The sequence below is a fragment of the Thermobia domestica genome, chromosome 9 (genome assembly GCF_964235325.1).
Source record: "Thermobia domestica chromosome 9, izTheDome1.hap1.1, whole genome shotgun sequence".
In the NCBI taxonomy this organism is placed as follows: Eukaryota; Metazoa; Arthropoda; class Insecta; order Zygentoma; family Lepismatidae; genus Thermobia; species Thermobia domestica.
In genome coordinates, this window is record NC_137462.1 from 242,990,156 (window position 1) to 243,015,412 (window position 25,257).

General features: G+C 36.3%; 1 protein-coding gene across 1 annotated transcript in view; it reads left to right on the forward strand.

Moving 5' to 3' along the window:
- Positions 1-18,563, forward strand: part of NC2alpha (negative cofactor 2 alpha) — a 31,208-nt gene extending 12,645 nt beyond the window's left edge. Inside the window, exons 2-5 of the mRNA XM_081725918.1 lie at positions 2,389-2,461; positions 7,378-7,471; positions 11,563-11,727; positions 16,862-18,563. Coding sequence (XP_081582044.1) covers positions 2,389-2,461; positions 7,378-7,471; positions 11,563-11,727; positions 16,862-17,258 — 729 coding nt within the window. The 3' untranslated portion in view covers positions 17,259-18,563. The remainder of the gene's footprint in view (positions 1-2,388; positions 2,462-7,377; positions 7,472-11,562; positions 11,728-16,861) is intronic.
- Positions 18,564-25,257: the final 6,694 nt, after the last annotated feature.

Here is a 25,257-nt window from a genome sequence, read left to right on the forward strand (position 1 = left end):
CAAATATCCAAGTTTCAGAATCCTGCGGTACTGCAACTATCAGTTTTATTGAGATAGTTGGTAAGTACTTCAAATTATATGCCCATAGCCATACTCCCTTTATAAAAATTGTTGTGTGAGTACCTTAGGATTCTGAAACATGTGTTTTTGGATAGCGACATATTAGTTCCTCAGTGAAGAATTGACCCGACTACGGTAGGTCCTATAGTTTGGAGCTATTGACCATTAAAGTTCTTGGCAGCCTGTAACTCCGAAAGGAAGCATTTGTTCACCCAGGTTGGTCTATACTTTTTATCTTATCTTGGTGTAAGGAATCATCTCCGAACGTTGTCGGTGTTGTTTTGAAACACCCTCTAAAAATGTGTTCCAGTGGTTGTAATCCAAATTTAATGAACATTGTGCTTAATCATAATTACTATTTCCCCAAGCAACACTTACATAGAGTATTTCCATATCCCCATTTCATGTATTAAATTTTTAGATTATTTAAGAAAGATAAGAACCAAACAGGTTCTTGAGTATGCAAAGTGTACTATATGAAGAATTTGATTTTGAAAAATAATTAGTGTTTCCTACGAAACGAGAAGTAGGCCTACATCTTCAAATTCGAGACGAGACGAAATTTTTTTTCTACATTCAACACTGGTTCATCCAAGTCTTATATATCAAACCTAGTTTAATGTAACAGGATTCATAGTATAAAAGTTATAAATTGATAAAATAACTGTACGGGCATAATATAAATATTTCAGTTTAACATCCCACGATTATAGCAGCTAGACTGCGGTGAAAATGAGAATGATTGAAATGGTGGAATGATGGTAGTAGGAAGAAACAGGAGAACCCCGAGAAAACCCACGCACATGGTGTTTTGTCCACCTCAAAGCCCACCTGGCGCAGTTTGGGATCAAACGGGGTCCACACCAGAGGTGAACGCTCTACCACTGAACCATCGCGGCCCGTGTACGAACAGAATAAAGATCAACGTTTAAAGATATGCAAGTCATTACACAATATACGCCAATAATAAATAAGATTTAAATGTTGTTATATCACACACTCCATATACTTCTCGTGACACGGAAGAATTTTGATAACTTCTAAATGAAATTAAGGAAAATCAGGGCATAAATTTGTACATAAATTTACAAAACGGTAAGAGACGCAAAATAATATATGCATGTATGGTTCCATGACATAGCACCATCATGAGGTTTCTCTGGCTATTCTAACATTATTCGACGATTTAGTATGTATACTATGCCACATAACCTCAAACGCATATTAATTTGTATATTATTTGTTTAAAAAGAATGAATACTTTTGGAATCGCATCCGAGACCTTCCCATGTAGACGTGTTTAAAAAATAGTAAGCAAAAATGGTCGTGATAGACTGCAGTGGCAAGACGAATGAAGTTCATTGGTATTTAGGGATATGAATCGTTTCTGTACCGGACAAAATGATGAACATCTGCGTGTCCGTAGACTTTGAGATGAGCGGAGATTCTACACCTCCATACAAGACTGACACATGACATTCTCGTGTTGAGAGGGCAGGTAATAAGCTACACACCCTCTGTGTTCACCTAGAGAAGTGCCACTTGTATGTTCGTGACTTCAACCCTTTCTTCCAACTTTACCTGGACATTTTGTGGGACTCACAGCATGATAACGAACGCCTCGTATCACCGGGCAGCGCAGCGTGCCATACTCTGTGTACGACTTCTACTCTGACTTCAAAGTCTCCGAATGTAAGGTCTATCGAGCTCGTATGCGACTTAGTGGAGCTACTGCTCCTTACCAGTAGCTGTGCTCCGGCAATATCCATCGCCCAGCTATGCAAAGATTAAGTTGTTCCTCGTAAATTATTATGCTTTGGTTTATATCTACCCATCTCTCCTATAAACCAAATGTCAGCTGCCGAGGGATACCATGACACCCTAAATCACTAATAAATAATCTTATATATAACAATATAATAACAATTGGATTCTACAGCGAGGTCTCAGGCCTTTATTCATTTAACTGGACGAATCAGTTCAAGTCTTACAAGATTTACTTCTATGTCCAAAGTTGATTGCCATTGCCTTTGACACTGGTTTCTCCTGCTTTAGGCTTCTTCATTCATTACTGCATATTGATTTTGTCGGTTATTGCCTCACCCTACACCATTTCCTTTTTCAATTTCTGTGGATATTAGCAAGCTACAGTACATCTGCTATTTCTTACGGATATTGATCTGTGGTTAAAGATTTATATTCGAGTTGCCATAATTAGCACATGTATTTCAATTGAAAGCAATGAAATATTGTTTGCGTTTGTCGTAATATTTGTCAGAAAATCTAGTAAGAAACGTCCATATTGTAATACCTGTTTTTATTTTCTAGGGTCGCATCAAGAAGATAATGCAGACTGATGAAGAGGTGGGAAAAGTTGCCCAAGCTGTACCTGTGATTATTTATATCCTTTCAATATAAATTCTTAAAATGAAGGTTTTAAAATGTAAATGTATTGATAGCTTGCATTAGTCCGTGCATTTCATACAGCAAGCGAAAGTATGTACGCGTTTCTATTGGCCTGTTTATATGTAAGATATTAAAAGTACTTGCAAGTAGAGTAATGAACATAACTTTACAATGGATATGTTGCAGTTTAAGAGTTTTTCAGCAAAATAGCTCAGATACAGTTACATTTAATTCATATAAAATAAAGAAAACGAGAAGTAATGAATAAGGGTTGTTACCAGCAGTCACAATATATCTAATAAACACAGAAGGGTAGTGGTAGAGCGCTTACATGCGGTGTTTATTATTATTATTATTATTATTATTATTATTATTATTATTATTATTATTATTATTATTATTATTGTTGTTGTTGTTGTTGTTGTTGTTGTTTTAATAGTCAATGTGTGCTGCATGCATGGGAAAATTTTCCTGAGATTTCAAGGAAGTAAACTTTTATTTTGGATGCAGTGACTTTGAAATTCACGAATTTGTACAGAAAAAGGAGTATTTAAAAAATAAATAACTAAAATGAAAAGAAAAATAATGAGGATGGTAATGCATTTCATGACCTAATCAAAATACATTCGTTGTCCAAATAAGATTCTTAAGTTTAATGATTTAATGGAGAGTTATATAACTTATCTCGCTTTCTTTTTAAGAAATATTTAATACTTGTCTTGTCTTTAAAAGATCTGACATTAACAGTATTAATAAAACAAAACTGACCACAATACCAAATGTACACATATTAATATTTGTCTAACAGTTGTTCTGACCATACAGCACGCCTTCATGAGACACGTTATGAAAAATCTATTCAAGAATAACAGAAAGTGAAAGAACTCCTCACCCACACTTCCCAGAGCCAATCAAGTTTTCCCTTCACTTTTTACTTCCCTTAAAAGTATCTGTACAACATTTTTTTTTTTTTTTTTTAAATTAGGCGCAAAATGTAAAGTGTAATTTATTCTTGTATTGATTCTTCATAATGTGTCTGATGAAGGCGATGTTGTTACACAAATAATATTATGTGTATATTTGGTGCTTTGGTCAGTCTTGTTTTATTAATACTGTGGAATATTTCCAAAACTAGGAAGCGTGTTCGGAAAGTAACCTCCGATTGGCCACTGTGCGTGAAGTACTGAGGCCAATGCTACCATCTTTGCTTAGATGGGCGCGGTAGATCAGTCTGCATCCAGTTGTGGTAGTGTGAAGATTGTCTGATCACTTGTTCCAATTTTGTAGCTTCTCAAAATGTGTGCTGCAATAGAAAACCCCGCTAAGTGCGAGGTGCGAGCAGCTGTTCATCGGGAACTTTGTGCCGTGTATGGACCAAGTGTGATGAGTGAAGCAGTTTTTCGTGAATGGGTTCGTTCATTTAAAAGTAGACAAACAAACATTCGTGACGAAAAGAGGAGTGGCAGGCCATCAGTGGTCACTGATGAACTCGTTCAGAAAATTTAGAGAAAAGTTCGTGAAAATCGACGTTTCACAATCTTAAAGCTTTCCGATGAATTTCCACAAATTTGTAGAAATTGTGTTACATAACGTAGTTACACAGAGGTTAGGCTACAGGCTGTACTGTGTGCGATGACGATGAGGAGCTGGAAGATGTGGTCACAGGCTGGCTCAAGGCACAGATGGGAGATTTTTATGCTGATGAAATTTCTAAGCTAGTACAGAGATATGATAAATGCTTGGATGTTTTTGGAAACTATGTTGAAACATAGATGAAATAAGTAGTTTTCAGATGTATATAGTAAATTGTTCTTACTTACCTTGGTGTTTCCTTTTTTTTAACCAATCGGAGGTTACTTTCCGAACGGCCCTCGTATAATGAACAAGATACAAATTTGACATTTAAAGGAAGTTAAATTGGTAGATGTTTTGGTTAAATGCAATAAATTTTCTAGTTTGTTCTTGAATTTAACTTTTTTTTTATTTGTCATATCAATATAAAGACAATGAAATTTCAATTCCAATATATTGTTCTTACATCTTAATTTTTCACCTTTTTAACTTGAGAAAAAGACTCTCAAGATCTTTCATGTTTCCACTCTATATTGGCAGACACGTGGTCATTGCACAAAAATAGTGAAAAAGAACTGGAGGGTTCCGAAATGTCGATGTGCAAAAGATTGGAGAGAATTAGCTGGGTCCAACTGAAAACGAATGAAAATGAGTTAGAGATAGTGCGGAAGAAAATATAAATTTTAGATGTAATTGAAAAGAAGAAGAAGAACTGGTTGGTACATTGGCTGAAAAGTATTGTATAATGAGGGACATGCTAGAAGGTATGGTGGCAGGAAAAAGAAGAGACGGAAGGTTCTACAGTTGATGGTTGGTATCAAAACCGAGAAATCGTACATGAAGATGAAGAAGTTAGCTGAAGACTGTGGTGCATGGAAGCTTGTCATTTGCGAGGAGTGACCTGCCAATAGTCGCAGACATCAATGATGTTGATGGTAATGAACACTCATGCTACATGTTTAAGCAATGCTGTGTCCCCCCCCCCCCCCAAAAAAAATCTTCAAGTCATATCATAAGTTTAGTTCCTTAAACACAAATGCATCTATGGTCAGATCGACGTAGGCCAGATTATTTAATTGGTTAGTTGATTTGAAGTGTAGCGTCCCTTTTAGCACCTAGGCTATACAGGATGTTTCAAAACAACAACAACGTTTGGGAGGTGATTCCTGACGCCAAGATAAGATAAAAAGTATAGACCAACCTGGGCGCACAAATGCTTCCTTTCGGAGTTTTAAGGTACTCCGCAACAATTTTTATAGGAGTAATTGGTACTTCACATTATATGCCCATAGCCATACTTCCTTTATAAAAATTGTTGTATGAGTACCTTAGGATTCTGGAACATGTGTTTTTGGATAGCGCACATATTATTAGTTCCTACGTGAAATCGTGACCTGACTACGGTAGATCCGACAGTTTTGGAGCTATGGACCTTTAAAGTTCATTTTTTCATGTTTTCGGCAGCCTATAACTGCGAAAGGAAGCATTTGTGCACCCACGTTGCTCTGTACTTTTCGTCTTATCTTGGTGTCAAGAATTCCCTCTCAAACGTTGTCGGTGTTATTTTGAAACACCCTGTATAAGACATAGACCTACATCTTCATTTGGGATCCAAACCATATGAACTTCCCCAGGAATTGAATCCAGGTCTCCCGCGTCGAAGGTACGAACGTTAAGCATACATCCACGATAGATCTCTAGCAGATGATTTAATTGTATAATCTGCCAGCATTGAGAAACTGAATGGGTGTAGAGTAATAAGAAAATCTTTGAGTTAATTATGTATTCTTATTTGAATTGAAGATGAAAAAATAGAAACTAATATATATATATATATATATATATATATATATATATATATATATATATATATATAGCTAGATATTGCGTGCGTGTGATATTGTAGTACGTGAGTTGGCTTATGGAAATTTGGGCGTGCAAATTAAAACTTACGGTAACAATGCCAGTTTAGAAATGACGAAAAAGAATTTTTATTGAAGTTCAAAGAAAGAGAAATAATTTGTGCTTCTCCAGTAGCAAATATCGATTTAGATTAAATGTGGATGGTGCGAAAACTTATGCGTTGATTGTTTCGTGGTTAACTAGGTTGCATATAGATACTACTTTCATTTTTGGGGGAGATGTGAATGCGTGGGCTTATTGTTACATTTAGTTGTTGTAGTCACTTAGATTTACCTTTTTCATTATTATATGTCGCAGCTTTAATTTTTGCGTTGAATTTATATACTTTTGCATAAAAAAATTGACACAAACATTGATTTAGTTAGCCCATACACTACCAGTTTAACTGAAGAAAAACCTGATCGTGACGTCAGAACTGATGGAGAAACGGCGAACTGAAGTAATTTGTTCAGTTTAGTCAATTCTTCATGCGGTTATTTGCATTGAAGAACGGTTATTTTGGACTGAACAAACGAACCGTCTTTTTCTACGATAACCGTGCTATTAACTGAAGGAAACACACAGTTGTCTCAGTTCAGGTTCTGTCATCACAGCAGCTAGTAAAATTGAGACATTGTTGGCTTTTATTGAAGCCGATCATGCTCATCTCAACTTTGGGACATGCAACATGTGCATTATGCGAATCGGTGTAAAAGAGGGGAAGCGTATGATGTGTTACTTACAAAATTAAAAGAGTTAGAACCTCAGATAACACGCGATACTGTTATTAAAATAATAAACAACCTAGGTCGGCATTTAGGAAGTGCGGAAAGCGAACAAATCCAAGGAATCAGGGACTGGAGGTGAGGAAGTGTATCTTCAAAGCTTTGGTATTTCAAGGAACTTAGAAATGCACTCCACAGAACATCTGATGAAACTGAAGGACTGAATTCGATTAACTGACGGTACTCCGCACACTATCAGTTCAGTTCATCGTACGATTGGTTAAGTCAGTTTCTAGCTCAGTTGGACTAATCAATTAAAACTGATAGTGCAGTGTATGAGCCCTATAAGGTATGCCTTGTTCATATTTTCGATATAAGTGATTTTGAATAGTTAAACATACATATATAAAGTAGTTTGATTTTCTCCATATCTAATTTTGCATTGGCCTTGAATCAAAAAACGTTCCACTCGTATGATTTTGGTCAAGATAGCAAAATCAGGGTGCTGATTTGTTCTTATTAGAATAAAAAGGTGATGCCAGCTTTGGTTTGTAGTATTTTTTACTCAAGGATGAACTATGACATATGTTAATAACAGTACCATTATCTGAAAATTGTAGCAGTGTTATGAAGTGCTAGAATTTTGTTAACCGCTTAATACTATGATTGAATTTTTCTGATCAGACATAATTTTCCTTAACTGTCTGTGTACCTAGAGCATTGGAACTCTTCGTTGAATCTTTGCTGACAAAAGCAATGGAAATAACCAGTGCAAGAAATGCGAAAACATTAAGTCCTTCTCATATGTAAGTAAACATTTTATTTTATATAGAAAAGATAATACAGGATATGAGTATACTTATATTTGACTTATTTAAATAATTGGAACAAGAAGTGTACACAAGTATGGAAGGTAGTTTTAAAATGAATTGGTCGTTGTTTGCAGGGTAAATCTGTCATTTAAGAGCCTGAAATGCTAAAAAATAATACACTATTTACCATTTTTCTTTTGCTTGTTTTTCGTAAGTGAAAGGAGATAATGAAATGTAACTTACTACAGTCATAGATAATGTTATTCTACAACAGAAAATATGAACCTGAAGAATTTTCAGTGTTGTCATACATAGAAATTACAGTGTTGCCAGAATAACAATTCCCCCAAAATCTAAGTTAAGGCTGCGACTAGACGAACGAACTCAACTGCATTTGATTACATATCATGTTTTGGTACCCTGTGAACTACTTTTTAAATAATAGTTGTATTTAGTTTGTAATAAACAAAATAGTTTTAATATACGGTTATTAAAATTAAATAATAATGTTATTTAAAAAGTAGTTTACAGGATTCCAAAATAACATGATACGTAATCAAATGCAGTTGAGTTTGTTCCCCTAGTCGCTGCCTTAACTTAGATTTTGGGTGAAATGTTATTCTGGCAACACTGTAATTTCTATGGATGGTAACACCGAAAATTCTTCAGGTTCATATTTTCTGTTGTAATAAGTTGCATTTCAATATTTCCTTTCACTTACGAATAAACAAGCAAAAAAAAGTAATTTTTTGTATTATTTTTAGTGTCAGGCTCTTAAGCATAAAACATATTCTCTTTCAGCAGCTTCGGTTCAGTTTCTTGTGAACGGTAGTGTAGAAGACAACACTACCGTGAAGCTTATATTGTAGAATGAAAGTGCAGTTTTTATATTCTGTTTGTTACCATTATTATTATAATTTTTAATTGATAGTGGCTTGTTAAGTATAATATTCACCTTTATTTCAATATAAACGGTAAATACGTATACCTGGTTAAAATAGAGAAGTGTATTTAGAAATGAAAGTTTTAAAATGCACTTTTTGTTTACGTAAAAATTAAATCATAGTGATGTGTTAAACTTTTATAAGTGGAATAAAGATATTCGTGTTGGTGTTGCAGCTGATATGGAAGTTCAGATCTCATTATGCTATACATACTTCAAGTTCTGGCACTGTTAGGAGTATAAAGTTTCAGCAAGAATAATTTTTCGGGTTCCACTTTAAGAATAGTAGTTTTCGTTTTTAATTGCGTTAAGAACGTAAACCAAAAACTAGACACATCAGCAATGAGATGTGAATAATCGTGCTAAGGGTTGCAGACAGTCTCTATTCATTGGTGGTTTTTCTGTATGTATGTTCCGTAAATCTATTATTAGATAACATGTTGATATCAAGAAGACATACTACAGATTTCGCTTCGTTTTTGTATGTCTTCGTTATCTTAAGTAATACGAAAGATTGTAAATTGCTTCTCACACTTCCTCAGATGTTTGGTAGATAATGGACCGTAGAGAAGTATTTCATAGAAGCATGGAAGTCTTTTGACTAGTATAGTCATCAACATAAATGAGTATACTTTCTTTCGTCAATAACTTCTCATTGAATGGACCAGTTGAAGTAGTTCTAGTATTGTTAAGAGAATTACGTTCTCCTGACGTCAAAGAAAACTGAATTATCTCGTTCCGAAGTTACTAACAAAAGCTAATGAAAAGTGTGTGTGTGTACCCATTTTTGCTGGTGACTGACCAACATCTGAGTGAAGAAAGCATAACACTTTTAGAATCTGTAAGAATAATTTGATCTTTTGTGTTCTTGGATTCGAAATAATTTTGAAAAAGGATTAGGGTTTTAAATGATAACATTGAAAAACTGGTTTTGATCACGTTTCCCGTTTTCGTGGCGTGATATGTGATTCGTAATTTTTGCGCCGATTATCTGTATTAGTCAATTCTACTTACAAGGAAAGTACTTGGGTTCAAACGGGTGAATACGCACAAAAAGGAAAGCAAGTGTAATGTTAGTACCCCGGAAGCAAACAGTGATGTCCGTTTTTCTGCAAGATGCTGTAAACGTCCGCAAGAGCAGGGCAAAGTAGAGCACATGCCATAATTACAGGGTGTCTATACTGTCTGACTTCGGGCCATTTTCTGCAACAGTAGGTTAAGTAAATGGAAAAATAGGCGAACACGTATCCCATTGTTTTTAGAGGCACACTTTTTGAATGAAAAAATTGTGTCCCAGGGTCACCCGAAGGGTCCCAAACAGGGTCCAACCAAAATTTTCAAATGCTAAGGGAGGGGGGTCAAGTAGTATATCATTGGAAAGGTATTGTGAAAAGAAACAAGGTAAAGCAAGTCCCGAGTCTCTACGCTCACCCTGTACAGAATGGTAGACAGTCAAAATATCAACACAGTTGTCATGAAAGAGTCTATTACCACCATTTTGCATAGGGTGCGCATACAGACTTGGGACTTGTTGCAGATTGTTTCTTTTCACAATACCTTTCAAAAGATATACTACTTCACCGACTTACCATTTGAAAATTGTGAGGTTGACCCTGCTTGGGACCCTCGAGGGCCCCTGGGGCAATACGTTGACATTCAACATGTGTGCCTGAAATAATAATGGGATACGTGTGCGCCGATGTTTCCATCCACGCAAACGTTTCCGCAAAAATGGCCCGGGGTCAGAATTTATAGACTCTCTGTCAGATGCACATGCTCTTGTGGACGTTTACACCAGCTTGCAGAAAAAACGGACATTACTGTTTGCTTCAGGGGTGCTAACATTAAACATGCTTTCATATTTGTGCGTATTTGACCGTCAAGGAAAGTACGTGAGCTCGACCGAAAAAATACGCACAGAAATAAAAGTATGAATAGTGTTAGTATCCCTAAAGCGATAGGTGATGTCAGTTTGTCTGCAAGTTGGTGCAAAATTGCACCAATAGATGGCGCTACGCAGGGGCACCTCATGTCTACCACTACACTACTTTCAACAGTGAAGCTGCAAACGCTAGTTCTTCCCGTGAGGAAAGGTTGAATGTGTAGTGAGACGTCAAATGGTGAGGAGAGTGGTGATCAATCCAATGAATGTAGTGCGATTGGTTGGGGTGAAAATGCGAAGCAAGGTACGGTATTAGGCAGGAATTAGTCTGGAAGATGAGACATTTGCATGCTTTCTGGAAGAATTAATTTTGAAAAAATATGGAAATCAGTTAGAAACCGAAAGTCCCCGAACGTTAGAGCGCAGTGGTGAAGATTCTGTAGAAAATGAATAGGAAGAAGTGAGAACGTATGACATTGTAAGTCCTGCAAGAGACAATGAAAGTAGCCAAAGTGAACACGAACCGTCGCTGAAAAGGTGTAATGTCGACAGTGTGATCAAACAGTTTACTGATGCTCACTAGAGAACATATTCGAGGATTATCATGTGCGCAGATTCAATTCATAAAAATACTCCTGCAGCGATACCCGAAACTGAAGACAAAAAGCAATATTAAATGCGTGTTACAAGAAACGGCAAAACACGGTTCCGTTCAAAGGAAATCGTACACTACAGTTAGTGGCAATCAAGCAGGGCACCATAGCAAAGTTTGATGAAGCGCGAGCTATGGGAACTAACGCCTGTAATTATGGCACGTGCTCTACTTTGCCCTGCTTTTGCGGATGTTTACAGCTTCTTGCAAAAAAACAGACAACACTGCTTCCGGACTGCTAACATTACACATGCTTTCCTTTTGGTTCGTATTCACCCGTTCGAGCCCAAGTACTTTCCTTGTTAGTAAGTGTTTTCTTGTTGGCAAGCGTAATTGGTGGAATTACGCTCATATGGTTTAGTCAGTATAAATATTGCGTCAACTAATTAATGCAACACAAATATTCATTAAAGTTCTGCATAGCTTTAAGAAGAAGAAAGTAAACACTTATATACATGTGGCTATTCAGCTCTGCGTATAATGAAGATGATGATACAGGTTTCTACGGTTTTAATTCGAGTATAGGTTATATAGACTACTGGTTGCAACAGTTTGAAATTTCATGAGTACTTCATAGTTATGTTTTAATGTGTATTGTCATTTTTCAGGAAACAGTGTATCCTTTCAGAAGCGCGTTTCGATTTTTTGAAAGATCTAGTACAATCTTTACCAGATGTCGGTGGGGAATCAGATGAGGTTCCTGTCGGTGTGAGTCAAATTCCCATCTCGAACGCAAATGAAACAAAACCATTCATTAAACAGGAAGTTCCCAGGTAAATTGCTTTCGTCTTGATAAAATTAAAATTAGAAATGTTGATTTTGCATTCAGTGTAATAAGTTCAGTTAGTTGTCTTACTACGATATTTGTGATTTGTTCCCTCCGATGGTGTTATATTTGTGTATGTGTAAAGAACAGTGCAAACATAGAGTGTGTAGTATAAAACAAATTTTACAGAAAATGTATCAGTTAATTCTATCAAAATTGTGTTGATGAAAATAATTTCGTATAACAAAGTAAAATATTAGCTAAAATGGAAAGTTAATTTATTTTTGGCCTTACTAATGACGTACTGAGAAAGGTGATAAGATTTTTTTTATCTGCCTCCATCGTAGTTTTTTTTTTTTTTTTTAAACTGCCGCTCGTGAAAATAAGGGTTTTGTATGATGTAGAAAATAGGCTGTTGCATGGTTATTTAAAAAAATACAAAGTTGCTGTTTCTGCTGCCTTAAAACTGGTGGTAAAATGGATTTTCATGGTCTCGAATGTAGCCATCAAAAGTCTAAAATTTGCCAATTTCAAAAGCCTGTAAAATCAGAATTACTTGAAATAACAGAATGGAGTTTTCTGCACAAGAACTATGGCCAGAAGGGTTTTTACAGAAATGGCAAAATAGAACTGGAGTTAAAGGTCTTTCTTGCTTATCTGTGACTCAGATAATCAAAAGTTTTGAAAAATTTCAAGATCCAATTTCTGAAAAATGGGAACAGGAAAAAATTTGAAATTTTGTACTACTCCTAGATACTCGTACTACTTCTAAACGGAAACTATTTCATTTTATGGTTTGCACTGATGAACGATTTACACTCTCAAAATCCTTAAATATGAAAATAGCAACTGTGAAAAAAAAAAAAAAAAATTAAAATACTGCGTGACCCCATATCTGTGTCGGTTTTATTTATTTATGTATTGTGATGGATGTGAAAAATTGGTATAGATACTTATTTGTATTATTGTTTGCACATTGATGCTGTTTAGATGTGTATTCCTTGACAGGCATAGACATACTTACTTATGCAAATTGTGGGAAACCAATACAAGATAAGTTGCAGCAAGCTGGTCAGTCTGATGTGAACCTGTGGCATTGTTTGTTCCTGGGTACTTGAAGTTTGCTAGGCTTCATTGTACTACTACTAAGAACTGTACAAGATACCATGGAGTGCTTTTTACGTTGCTATGTCAGTGAAACATGTGAAAATGCTTCCTACGGACACTCAGTTGCGAGGACAGCAGCAGATATAAGTAAAGCAGAACGTTTTATTTTAAGAAAAAGAGCTGGGCTTGAAGAACTTATTACAATTTGCATGTATCATTACAAAAAGTATGTGGACAAATACCAACATCTCTTTTGAAACTAAAGTGTACATGAAGCCCATTTACATTCCAAATAAGCTGCCTGTCCAACTATCGAAGAAGCGAATTGTATATCATTCACAGAATCGTTGACAATTGACCAAATCTCGTTACCATGGTGTCGTACCAATAACACAGTCAAAGTTGGACACAGTGAAATCCTATGTATCATCATTCCTGTGTATCATCATTCTCATAATCATAGGATGTCTAATCAGAGGTGAGCCTACGGAATCGTTGACGGTTACGATTCCCTTTAAGATGGTAACGATAGCAACAGCAGTACGTTTAAAGATCGCAATACAGTCAACATTACCAATAATGGCAATTGCCAGAAATTCCTATGCATATAATACTAGAATACAATGTACATAATAAAAGATAAGCAGCGGTGAGCGTATCACATTTCCGCCACTCCGAATGTAGTATCACAGACAAATATGAATACCAAACAGTGGAAGCAGTTCATTTTTTAATTTACTCCTTCAAAAGAAGTGATAAAAATGGACTTGAGAACAGTGACTGTGGAAATGTGTGTGGAAAGTGGACATCATTAAAACTTACACTAGGAAAATCCGTGTATAGTTTGCACCATAAAAGACTGTCCAAGTGCAGTGGAAGTGATTCTAACAGTGACAATGATGAATCTTTTCACATCCATTCAGGAAGGTATATAATTTGTAAACAAAGCAGGTGAAACAATAGGAGTATCTCCATTTAAAATCGTGGAATTAAGGAATAAGAAAAGAACACTTAGAAGTAAATTGAACAGTGCAAAACTTCGCAAGTGCGATTGAACACAAATTGAATGAATCTTTCCATTCACAGTGTGAACTGAAGGAAGGAACAAAATAGCAAGAAAAGGTATGATATTGCAGTGACAGATATGGAGTACTTACGGAACACTCTAAATGAAAGGATAAGAAGTTGTATATCAAATAGCGAAAGAATTTGAAGTCATGATTGTACCCTCCAAGAGCTGGTCAATATAGAAAACTGCACAGGAATCTGTTATGAATTAATATCTTGTGAGAAAAATACGTTACTTGTACGAAAACACGGAATGATTTCTGAGGAAGAAAACCCACATAATTTCTGAATGTAATAATGAAAGGAGGAGGAAAAATCACTAAAGAAACTATAGACTTAGTTTTGAATTTTTATACGAGTAATAGTATAAGTAGTATGTGTCTAGGAATGAAAAATACTAAATATATTCTCTCTGAGATGGTAGTAAGAAGTTCAACCAAAAACAACTGTCTCGGTAAGAACATGTCTATAACAGAACAGAACAGCAGAACGTGTCTGTAACGAGTCAAGAGTAGATTTGAACTAGAGATGGATAGCGGTCAAACTTTAGCCCTCCGTTGATCAAAGCATGTGGAGACCGGTGCAATCAGTAAGTTCTACAACACAGCTACACAATTCAGCCAGTTGTTACTACAAGCGGTAAGTTACTTTCACCTTAATTCATTGTTCTTCAGGAATCCAGCGGGGGCTGTCTCACGAGTCAAAGAAACGTTGTTCTATCCTGCAAGCTTATATTTGGCTCATCACGTTCAGGGAACCTTACCAAGGAACACTTCCGCGTGTGGCTACAAAATGTTGTATTTCCCTAACGAACGGTAGTGTGCTTCTGCTAATGCATAGACGGGCCATTGTGAGAGGGATGTGCGAGAACTCACGCAACAGAGAATAACCATGACACTGCAGACGATACTAAAAGCATTCACGGATCAGTTACAGCCTTCGGATATGTACGGTTTCCGATTGTGGTTTGTATGTAGATTTTCAAACATTGCGATGTTGGAGGGATCCGATATTAAATTGCATGTGTGTAATAACATTATCAAATTTCAGTCACTTGTGCATAATTAGATTTCTTCTCCAGTATTTCAAAGTATCTTTCAATATGCGTGATACAATTCAGGGTACGTTGTACACCAGCACCAACCACCTATTAATTTTTGTTTCACCCAAAACAATAAAGTAACATATGACATATATGGTAGAGTTGCAGTCATAAGATGCGGTTGGTGCAAGCGCTCGTTGTTTTCACTTTTTTTTTTTCTCACGAGTACACTTATTGTGACAACTTCATTCAATAAATCATGAATAATGTTCACGATATATATGGAATTTTTTTTTATTTTAAATTTGGGAATTTTACACCACTAAACCCCACGGTTGCCAATATAATAAAAAACGGGCCTTATTTTATCTCTAGTGTTCACTGAATTTCGTGTATCACCTTTGTACTTTCCCTTCTGAGTGACAGAGACCTTTATGGCTTCTCCTCTACAATGCTTTCAACTATTGTTCGACGTACATACGTAAGGAAAAATCCAAATATATATTATCGGGATAACGTGTGTATCAGGAAATTGGTCCGGCGCGGCCAATCAACAATTGGAAAATGTAAGGCATTTAAATAATGTCAACCTGAAGGCTCCAATGATGGAGCACCATGCTACTGAAAGATCGTCGGCTGCATTTGTGCTATCTGTGGTAAAGCAAAGTCTTCCAAGTAAAAGTTACATATAAAGATGCATACATTGTGGCGATTTACTTTTCCCGACAGATGAAAGATGTCCTTAACTGTAATCATTAAGCGCGATAAAAGGATATTGTTATCAACAATGCGATCTAACATAGCGCTTCAAGTATTTTGCGCTTTGTGGTCCTTATTCGGAAACATTGAGAAAGTTTTGTTGCACTTTTTACGTTATTTCTGTACCATAACACTACCTCGGTACGTTTGTTTGCGATCGCCACTGTAGAAACAATCACTACTGCAGCGCCACTGAGGTTCTAGCGCAAACTACAACATTACCATGTAAACTTTTAAATTTTTTCCTTCTGCTGTTATAATAATTCTAACAAGATAGCCTAAAATAATAAGGAAATATACTTTTATAATCACGTAGTTTTATGGTGAATATGCTGTATTTTAGATAGTAAATGCGTGCGACTTACTTTACCACAAATCTATATCAATAGTCATAGAACATCTTTGATATGTATTCTCTAATACAGATGACGTTTAACTATTCACAAAATTACTATACATAGTTTAGTAATTCCTATTTTTATAAAGAATATTCCTCTGTTTACAGTACATTTAACTGAAGACAACAAATAGAGGGTATAAGAAAATGTCAGTTAAGCACCTTGTAAAATGGACAGAATACAGATAAACGGAAAATAATTTAGAAAGATAGATAGTAAAGTTGGCTTTTCTTTCATTAAAAATAGTCTTCAGAAGAACGTATTATTTATTTTAGTGTAATTTATTGTTCTTTGTTTGGTCGGAAGAAAGTCTTATTTTATATTGTGGTTTCCCAGAAGACACTAGGAAAAATTAAAAGCACTAAAATCATTAATACAAACATATTTCCGTTTCATTTAAGACAGTCTGGATTATTTCGTGCATGCCAAAATAAAAGTAGAGCAAAGGCAAGTTACTGTTCTCATTATAGTTACGCGAACAGCGGGTCGAAAAGTTGTGTTTTTATCTGTAGAGAATTCAAGTAATTGTTACTGAAATTCGAAAAGTTTTATTGAATTTGATCTTTTGAGTTATAATCGCGCCATAGCGTGTAATAATATAGATTATAAATTTTCCTGTGCTTTTGTTCTGGATTCGGTTTCCGCACTCATGGTAATTGTTACTATAGGAATTAAAGATGGAAGGTAAAGCTTTGTGACTAATAAATAGTAAATAGGTTATTTTATATCCATTTAAGAAACTAATTTTTATTTTGTTCTCGTTGCAGTTTCAAGGGAGACCCTACACCCTTCCAAAACAATGTGAAAGGAAGAACCGTTGGAAGTAGCGTCGGTTCATATGAAGTAGATGGAAGGAATTATCATCCTCCACCCCCACCATTAAGCGTTCCAAAACACACCGGTGTGCCACCTGTTTCTGTACCTGTAACTCCATCTAGCAGTGAAACCGTTCCAAGTCCAAATTTCTACACAGAAAACCAATCTAGTGCCACGTATGACCAAGTAGCACATCCTCTAGTAGCCGCAAACTTTGTGTCTTCTAGCTCAGTGGTGTGTGCAAGTGCTGTATCTGCTCTCCATCCAAATCCAAGTTTAGAACAGAAGCCTCTTGCTGTTGCTCAGAGCAATCCCTCGAGGGTTGTTGACGAGGACTACGACACATAACGACCTAAAAAAAAAAGTGTTGAAAACAGCACAGTGTTTTGTCTCGAAACGTTCACTTGAATTAACACTTAACTGAAAAATGAAACGTGTAAATTGTGGGTGAAGTAATCACCATCATCATCACATGATTTTTTTCCCCGAAATTTAAGTGAAAATTTGAAATATGGCACCAATATTATTGAAACATTCAAAGAAAACTTGAGTGTTTTGTATCATCGCCATCAGTACAAGTTTTCTCGTAATTTTCAACGTAAGTTGAAATAATTTTACACCAATATGTTTCCACTAGTGGTAATAACTCATTTGTCGCTACATTTAGCATTGGTGAAACGTATTGCAAAATAGAATTTTCGAAATTGAATACGTTGAAGACTTTTTTCTTCTTCTTCTTGTTTTAGCGCGAAAGACCAGAATAACTTTCGCAATTTATTTGTTCCTTCATTTTCATTGAGTCTCATTTGAAGTAATGGAGGCTCTTCATTATAAGGGTATGATGTTCTATCCTTTAAATCTTATAGCTTGCGTTATTTTAAATTACTGCTTCAAATGTTAAAGTAGCTCCAGATGTTTTGTTTACAACCGAATTAATGAACTTTTTGTTCCTGTTAATTATGAAAAAAAATATTTATTCTTCAAGGAACAAAGGAGGAGTTATTACCTAATGTTTACATATGTGATGTGAGATATAGCTATTACCTGATATTTAGGTAGAACTGAAACTAAGTTTGTAAAACTAAAATTACATTAATACAGTCGGTGTGATATTCTAATTTGGTAGTCAGTAAGGCCACAAATACAGGAAGGAAAGCGTTGTAGCAATGGTTTCCTTTTCAGAAATTAAAATAAGTATAAAATTGCATTTGTTGTTTTGACGTTCATAGTCATGTGCGTGCTTTTTTAAAAAGAAAATACGTTGTTGTTTGCCTAAGTGCGTACGAAAAGTTTTGCGTACTGCAAATTCAATAAACACCCATGGCAATTCATGATTAATTGGAGCCACATAATGTTGAATTCAGTTTCACAACAACGTTTCATCTTGTTTTTGTACAAAGTTACGAAAGAAAAGGCATTCCGTATCACATACATGTGTAGTCCAATACCTACGCATCTGTATCTTTGTTAACAGCAATATATAAGTTGTGCGTATTTTCCTGCGTAGCTGTATAGCTGTCTGTATGTGTATTTGATCAGTTTTGATTTCTGTAAAACACTTCTGTTAAATTCAATTTAAAATATTAAATTTTAGCATGCTAAGAATATCAGGTTGACATGGACCAATTATAAAATAAAACTTTAAACCTTGAACTGTGCTTTTTATTTATTGTTGCGTTTCAGTAATTTCATTTTTCTTTATATTAACAGCCAAAGAAATTTTATGCAGTGGATGACTATATTCAAATCTAACTGTAGTCTTCAATGATCGTACGGAAGACTTGTTTCCGGTATACGAAACAAGTCTGATAAAAAAATGTATACAGTAACTGATAAAAAAAAATTATTTTTCCACTCTTCCAAGATTTTGGGAAAGCTTCATTATTCTTCATAGGTCTGGGTTGAGATATGCAATAATACTCCTGTAAAACAGTTCTGGTACTTTGATGTTAACCTAAAGATCAGGTATTTACTATGTTTCTTCAGTCTCCTGTTGATTGTTTTTAACTCATCAATTTTTGGTACGCTGCACTACCATCTCGGAGCATATAGCTTGGAAAGGGCTAGTCGTTTGGTATTCTGGCTTTTAAAAACAAAGAAGAGAAGAGAACAAGATAACAGGAGGAATACCGAGATTGATTTATTTGTACTGATACGAAGTCAATGTGCAGCTGTACCGCGCATGCGCAACCGTCACCGTGAGATTGCCACGAGGCAAGTAACAGTAGTATCTCAAGTCACGCAGTAGAGCATGTGATCGAGCGTAGTCTGATGTCGTCGAGACGACACAGATTCTGGGAGGGATTCATTGTGGCCCTTTCCGATGCTAAGTTCACAGCGTCGCGCATCGTAGAAATGTATCAAGTGCGTAATTTTCGTATAGGTCGTGCTACTGTGAATCGTATTATACGGAAATATGCGGTACAGAGTTGTGGGCCCACCAAAGGAACTTACGGATTCCTTCGCACACATCTTGCGGAGGTTTGACACGTACATTTTTCAATCGAGCAGGTATGACTTCGAGTGCCATGTTCTAAACCATACTCTCTACGTTGCGTTTTTGAATTACAGCCATCTGAAGTTTATTTTTCCCACGCTTTCGGCACCTTATATCGCCGAAAGTATCCCTGACCAAAGTTCCAAAGGACTTTTTTTGCTAGTCTCGGAGTCAGGAATCAGCTCCCGAAGTTTGTTCAAATAGTTTCTTACCACCATATATTTATATATATATAATATAACAGCTATGCGCTGTATTAGAAAAGATGTGGAACGAACTTCTCTGGTAACGCAAGAAATAACGTCTTCCTACCTCTCTAATGAATTCAAGACTTCTTGCACCCCAAGCACCACTGGTTTCAATAGCAATTGGAGTGAAAACAAAATTTTCGAGAACGTTGTTGTATTTTCTTTGCTTTCAGCTTCTCTGCCATTAGCAATAGCTCTAACGTTCATTACAGATAGAGGAAGACTTGAATGAGCGTATGTATCAGTGCATGTAAAGTTCCATAGTAAACATTTACCCCTCATCCATGGAACCAGTGTCGTCCCATCGGGTTGCTTTCCATCCGAACGACAGCAAGCAGAAGGTTCCCATATTGAAGGAATCCCAGCAGTGTTAAGAGCCCGTAGTATTATATCATTAACGGAGAAGTGTCGGGCATATCTACCAGCGCTCTTCATACATGAAAGGTCATGCAGGCCACGTTGGTTAACGTAATACCCACAAGCTGGACAGCGATGACGCTCACAAATATCTAAACCTAAACGTAAGGCAACGGAAATTCGAAAGCTTTCATTTGACAAACGAAGGCCTAAAGGCGGAGAAGGTATCGCGATCAACCATGCACCCACTTCGGGAGATAAGGCAGCAAGGAGCCTGGCTTTATCTTCCGGAACCACAACAGATTGTAACAGATGATTATGTGAGATGCAATTGGTGTATACCAAGACGATTGATAACGCTTTTTGCTAATTTCTGGGAAGTTTGTATCTGCTAAACTTGCCCACCTATTAGAGCCTTCCTGAATTGAACCATCTGGGTCTAAACAATAACCGGAGAGTTTCGATTAAACGCAGCGATCCCGTGGTAAGACGCTAAGAATGCAGGAATCGCCATATCCACAGCTCGTCGAACACCAAGACCACCCAGGCCAACAGGTACACATGCTTGAATCCAAGAGTCGTCATTTAAGGAGCAATTCAAAATTGATTCAAGGCCAGTTTTCAGGACGGTATCATATTTTTCCAGCAAATAACTCTCATGCCAAGATGGAAAGCATTGTAAAAAATAGGTTAAGCGAGGGATTGACAAAGATGCCCGTAAAAGGCAAAAAGGCTGAATGAGCTGAAATTTAGGAAAGTCGAGACAAGAACAATTCTAAATTAGATATTTTATTCAATATCACGTTAATGAGTGCTTCCGAGGTAAGAGTAGCACCTAGAAGATAAAACATTCTTAATTGTTAGAGGACGTATGTCTGGTGTAGCCTTATTAAATCTTCTAAAGAATTACAAATTTCAAAATTATTAAAAATATATATATTTTTGTCAGGGTAAACTAATTGTACAGCGGGGGACACTTCTAAATGGTACAGCCATATGGAGATTTACGGCTAAGATGTACCATTTAGAAGTGTCCCCCGCTGTACAACACGAAAAATTGAGAGCCAAATATTTATCCTTAAGTAACCGTTATTGAAACACTGTTCTAAAAATTGGAACATCAGGAAAAGGATATAAAAAGGGACTTTTTTTTTTTTCAATTTGATTTCTGAAAATGCTTGCTATGATCAGATGCAACACCGAAAGAAACCGACAAAAACAAGTTTTTGGTGGCAGACCGGAAACAGGGCCGGAAAGGGCACCAAAGTTTCGAATAGAGGACGCAGAAAGTGCATATAAATATCATGTAATTTTGAAACGAGTGGAGAAATTGAGATCAAATTTGAGGTGTGAGTATCGAGTGTGAAGCTCTTCGGAATAAGTATATTGTGCATCATGTCGGCCATCTTAAAGTCGCCATATTGGAAGTTAGGTTTTACCAACCTTTATGTGTTGAGTAGTTACGGATTCTGAAAATTTTGAACAGGCGAAATTAATGGTAGTGACTTCTGCCATTTCAGTCGATTCAACGTAAACCAAGAATAAGATTAAATAGTGCTTGAGAACAGTTCTACAATTAATACAGTTGATAAGAAACTTGTTGATATTACAGTTGATACAATTATTACAGTTGATTATGTTGTTAAGACAATGTTGAAAGATGCATGGGAGCAACCAACATAAAACCTTAAGGTGTCAAAAGTTCAGAAGTAAGTAAGATTGGCAAAAGATCTTACGCATGTTTAGTTGCATCTTGTGTACCTTAAGAATGATTGTGTGGTTAATACAAAAATGGGAACAACAGTGAACACATCTGAAGAATGATAAACAATTAGGCTCATCACAGTTTTCACCAGTATTGAAATTGAAGCAATAGTCGACAGGAGTCCGAAATGCATATCTTATCATTCTTGTAACCTTGGGGCTGTGAACTGGAAGCGGGTGAATGATTGCATGTTAATAAAGTAGTCTCGTTGCCAGATTTTAAAGTCCGAAGACATGAGAATTGTGTCGGTTATGTATTTACAAAGTTCTTATACGGACGGAAGAAGAACTCATCAAGTGTTGTATAAGTGACGCACAACCATCAGGAATGAAGAGTCGTATAAGTTGCTGGTTTCTGCACCAACTCTTCATCTTTATTAGTGCTTCATGAATCAACGAGAAGCAGCAGTTTAGTCTGATCAATAGAAGACCAAAAAAACGTCAGTTATAAACTCTTTCATGTTGTTCTTGTTCATATTTGAACTTTTACCAGCATATGAACGAATGTTAAATGGATCGGGAAGTTTGTTAGCTGAAAAGTGGCTACTTGGCTCGGAATAGAGGAGATACATCTGACTCATTAATTTTCTTTCCATAGGAACAACAGGATATATCATATAGAAATGGGTAGTAGCTGATGCAGATCCAACTTCGGCGTAGGTTCGTTTTTCACCTTGTAACGACAAAGCCCGAACAGAATGTTGCTCTTTGTCAAAACGGCTTTGATCTGCGTTGAAAATTTGCGAGCTGCTCAGCTCGATTTGTTCAATCATTTGCTTCGTTCTAGTGACGAATTATTCTGCCGTTTTCCGTCTCTGCGCGTCGTCCTGACGAAACGACGAACCAACTTTGTGTGTGATTGACCTAGACACAATCTTGTTCTCTTCTTAAATCTGTATAACCACGATTTTGAAGCCTTAAAATTGATGTTCAGTCCGGGTTCTTTGACTTCCAATGCCTCCAGTCGGATAGTACGATCGTGTACAATCGCATTTTTCTTTCGCATGGCTACAAATATATCTATAACCCTTTGATTAATTTTCTTAGTCGAACTCGCCTTCACTTCGAATCTTCGTATCGGTACAGTGACCTAAATCGGTTTTGTAGTTTTTTTGTATTGAGCTAAAACCGAAGATTGCTTGCCGCTTTCCTCCCTTTGCAACGACAAGAGGAACGTCTTTTGACTGATATGTCCAAAAACGATATGCTTGTTCAAGATACGCATCATCTTCCTTCTCGGACTTCCGACATGTTATCGGTGATAAAGCTACGTTGTGTCATCATCAGAATAGTCAGAATCCTGGTCGCTACTTCCATCTGATTCGACGTCATCATAGTCCAGCGTCTCAATACTCTCTACTTCGAATTTACACTGTTGGAGCTGTCGGCGAATTTGCTCAAACATAAGGTGGTCTTGCAAAGTAGCTTCATCATCTGAAGTTCCAAAATGTTCAAGAAGCAGTTTTACTACTCGTTGAGGTTCCATATGAAGTACTGAATGTAGATACTAGGCTGAAACACAAACAGTTAAAGTTAGTTTTCTTTTTTTTTTTTAAAAAAAAAAAAAAAACATGTGCAAGGGCAAATTAAAAAACGTCCCTATAATACAAAATTCCCTTTGATAAACTGCGTAAAATACACTTCCCTTTAAAGGTCATACAGAAAGTGACAATTGTCACTCAAAAATCAAATCACACTTGACATAAAAAAAAATTCGCTTCTTTATTGTTAGCGTTACCACAAAACTGTACAGGTGAAATATACAAGTTAAGGTGAGTGAGCGCTGAACAGCTTTCTATAATGCAAGCTGTGTATACAAATACACGGAACAGAGTGAGCTATCTATTCGCGTCAAGAAAAACAAAACACCTAGGGACCAGCCGTTGCGCCCTCTGTGGAGAACTTATTGCAGTGCAGTTAGTTTCTTCAACACGTCACAAGCAAAAATGCAGACTGATGAGGTAATAGGAGAAAACAGCAAAGCTAATAATAGTAAAGTGTATAATAGAGTCAACATTGCCATGTCTAATGATTATAACCAGTGGGTGAAATGTCATATTTTAACTGGAGGAGGAGGGCGAAAATACAGTGAAAATAGTTCTTCTTCTATTGCTAAACTATTACTACTACTACTAAAATAATAATAATAAACGATAAGCGGTGTACAAACTACAAACGGGATGAAGGCTAATTCTCCTTCTCAAATATGATGTTCCCTACAATCTTTATATTTCCAAATTACATTTTCTTCTGAATGTACCAGTACAGTATGTCTTTTCTCCCTGTGCTTTCCCGTAAATTGCAATCCTGCACATGGTTGTAAATGAACACTATTGCTAAAAATCATATATACCAGAGGTGACCACAATCGTCGATGTATGCGTAGAAGAGCACTGACGAGTGTTAGAACCAGTATTTTTAGTTGAAATGGGTCATAAATACACAATGACTCTGCATGAGACGGGAGTCGTGTTTTGTAAGGTACTACGCCAACATTTCCCGGTGGGATTACACAAAATTAGGTTACAGGTTCAAAACACTCTTCCCTATTAACACTAATTACTGTTGGAATTTAAGCATCTGTACTTTCCGCCTCATGAGCAACTTTCTCATATAGCTGTTTCGAGGATTCTTAAGGATCTATATTAATAGGATTGCATGCACCTTTCAAGCTTGATTTAACAACATAATACTTCCTCATCCACAGCAATAACTCTAAGACTGTGCCCACACTCACAGCACTATTTTGATCATGTTTCTGGTTCACATTGAATCGACTGAAATGGCAGAAGACACTACCATTAACTTCGCCTATTCAAAATTTCTAGAATCCGTAACTACTCAACACATAAGAGTTCATAAAAACTAACTTCATTTTTGAATTTCTGGGAACAACTAGCCTCTATTGATATGCCACATGATATCTTCTCCGTTTCATTATTTTCGATAACTCCAATATGGCGACTTTTAAGATGGCCGACATGATGCTCAATGTACCTATTCCGAAGAGCTTCACACTCCATACTCACACCTCAAATTTGATCTCAATTCCTCCACTTGTTTCGAAATTACATGATATTTATATGCACTTTCTGCGTCCTGTATTCGAAACTTTGTTGCCCTTTATCTCCGGCCCTGTTTCCGGTCTGCCGCTAAAAACTTGCTTTTGTCACTTTCTTTGGGTGCTGCATACGATGATAGCAAGCATCTTCAGAAATCGAATTGTCAAAAAAAGAATGGTCCCTTGTAAGTAGAAGACACGATATATCTTTATTGTGAACTATTTTGAGATTTAAAAAAAAAAAAAAGATTCAATCTTTATTTGTACACGGCTTAAGCTGCACTAACAACCTTTTAGTATTATTATGTAACAGAAACGAAAATGTTCAAATTTAAAAATATATTTCAGGTTAGCGACAAACCTGGAAAACGGGAAAAAGCAAGGAATTCTGTTAAGTCTGGGAATTTCGAATAGAGATAT